We start from the raw sequence: 1,799 nt of genomic DNA, 5'->3' as shown, positions 1-1,799 counted from the left end.
AACAAACTGCTGCTTCACGAGCAGCACACATCGACTTCGTCCACGGACCCCACCGTCCACTGCGGGCGCTTCTCCTTCGTGACAAACAGCGCCTCCACGCCCTTCGCCAGCTCATCCACACAAATGGAAGTCTGAATCGCCGTGTAGTCGCCACGGAAGCTCTCCATCACGGTGTTGCACCCAGGTGTGTGCTGCCGCTTCATGTTCTCCAGCGCAAGCGTCATGCCCAGCGGCGAGTTGCGCTCCATCACCTTCAGCGTGCTCGCAGCGAACGCGCTGCCGTCCGCGCGCAGCACATCCATGATGTCGCGCAGGTGTGTCGACGGAGTGATCGCGCCGAACGCCTTCGCCAGCACAGGCGCGTTCTCCGCCAGCGTGAACGGCGGCACAGCAACGTCCTCGCTGAACCCGCGGAGGCACTCCTCGACGCCCTCCGACGACGGCAGCGCCGCCAGCGCAGCCTCCACAGCGCCGAACTTCTCCACAGGGATGTAGTGCGTCGCCAGGCCCGCGTGGAACACGTCCGCGCCTTGCAGCGTGTTGCCCGTGATCGCAAGGTACATGCCAAGCCCGCATATCGGCAGCGACGAGAACACCCAGCTCGTCGCAACGTCGTTCGCGCCGCCGATCTGCGTCTCCGGCATCGCGAACCGCGTCGTCTCGCACGCAACGCGGTAACGGCTGTGCACCGACACGCCCACGCCGCTCCCCAGCACGTGCCCCGCCCACATCGCCACCTGCGTGCGCCGCATCACCGCAATGTGCGAGTCCACCTCGTACTCCAGGCGGTAGAACAGCGGGTTGTGCGTGTCTTTCTCGGGTCCTGTGAGGGCCTTCAGGTCGCCACCAGCACAGAAGCTGCGCCGCCCGTCACCGCGCACAACGTACACGGCATCCTCGTTCGGGTGCGGCTCTGTGATGTACAGGCGATGCAGGTCCTGCACCATCGGCAACGACATGGCGTTCAACGCATCGGGCCGGCTCAACGTGATGGTGCGGCAGGTGGCAGTGTCGGTGAAGAGAGCCGCGCCCGGGCTCTTGATGCAAGTGACAGCACTGTGCATGGTGGTATGCTCAGCTCACGGCGGCCCGTCCCGCAGATAGATGCGCGCGTCCGAAGGCGGGGCGGGGCTGCGCTGGGCTGGGCTGGTGCGCACCGATAAACCGAAGGGAAGGATGCACGGAGGAGTGAGGCACGCTACGCGAACGGTTCTGCGCGACGCGTCGATGAGGATGCAGGGTGAGAAGCAACGACGCGGGTGAATGGCGATGAAAAAAAAAACGAGAAGGGAGGTCAGGGAGAGGGGTTACCGCCAAATGCCACTGTGCGGGGGGGAGGGGGGAAGACGTGGAATGATGGAGAGAAGAGGAAGTAGGCGTGGAATACCTTGTCGATGCGCGTGCGTGTGGTGGAGGGTGGAGGGCGTGGGAAGGGGGGAGGGGGTCTTGTACGCGCAACGAGGGCGCCGAAGGATGCATAAAGGGACAGAGAGGAGCAGTAGTGGTTGGGTGGGACAGATGCGATCTGCCGTGGGAAAAGTCTATGTGTTTTGGAGGGTTCACTTGACTTGCACGGTCAGGGGGTGGGAGGGCAACGAAGTGAGTGCGCCGCCACACGCAGAGGAGACGAGAGAAGACGCAGCGGCCAAGTGCACGGCCAGAGAGTGCCCCGTCCGTCGTGCCGGCACGCGTGGTAATGGTCTCCCTATCCTCCAGCTCGACCTGTGCATGCTGCTTGGGCGGTGCTGGCCGCGAGAGCTCCGTCGCGCTGACTGGGCGGGGTGCTTAAGGTCCACCTT

The 1,799-nt window shown here is 64.4% G+C and overlaps 1 protein-coding gene across 1 annotated transcript; it reads right to left on the bottom strand.

Moving 5' to 3' along the window:
* Window positions 1-14: 14 nt before the first annotated feature.
* On the bottom strand, window positions 15-1,064 carry LDBPK_323820 (3-hydroxyisobutyryl-coenzyme a hydrolase-like protein; the record flags this gene model as incomplete). The annotated part of the gene is made up of 1 exon (XM_003863745.1): window positions 15-1,064. One exon carries the CDS (start codon window positions 1,062-1,064, stop codon window positions 15-17), a length of 1,050 nt encoding a protein of 349 aa, XP_003863793.1.
* Between the last annotated feature and the right edge of the window lie 735 nt (window positions 1,065-1,799).

The sequence above is a fragment of the Leishmania donovani genome, chromosome 32 (assembly GCF_000227135.1).
Source record: "Leishmania donovani BPK282A1 complete genome, chromosome 32".
NCBI lineage: Eukaryota > Euglenozoa > Kinetoplastea > Trypanosomatida > Trypanosomatidae > Leishmania > Leishmania donovani.
The sequence above is the reverse complement of the archived record's forward strand: the minus strand, read 5'-3'. Positions and strand labels throughout refer to the sequence as shown.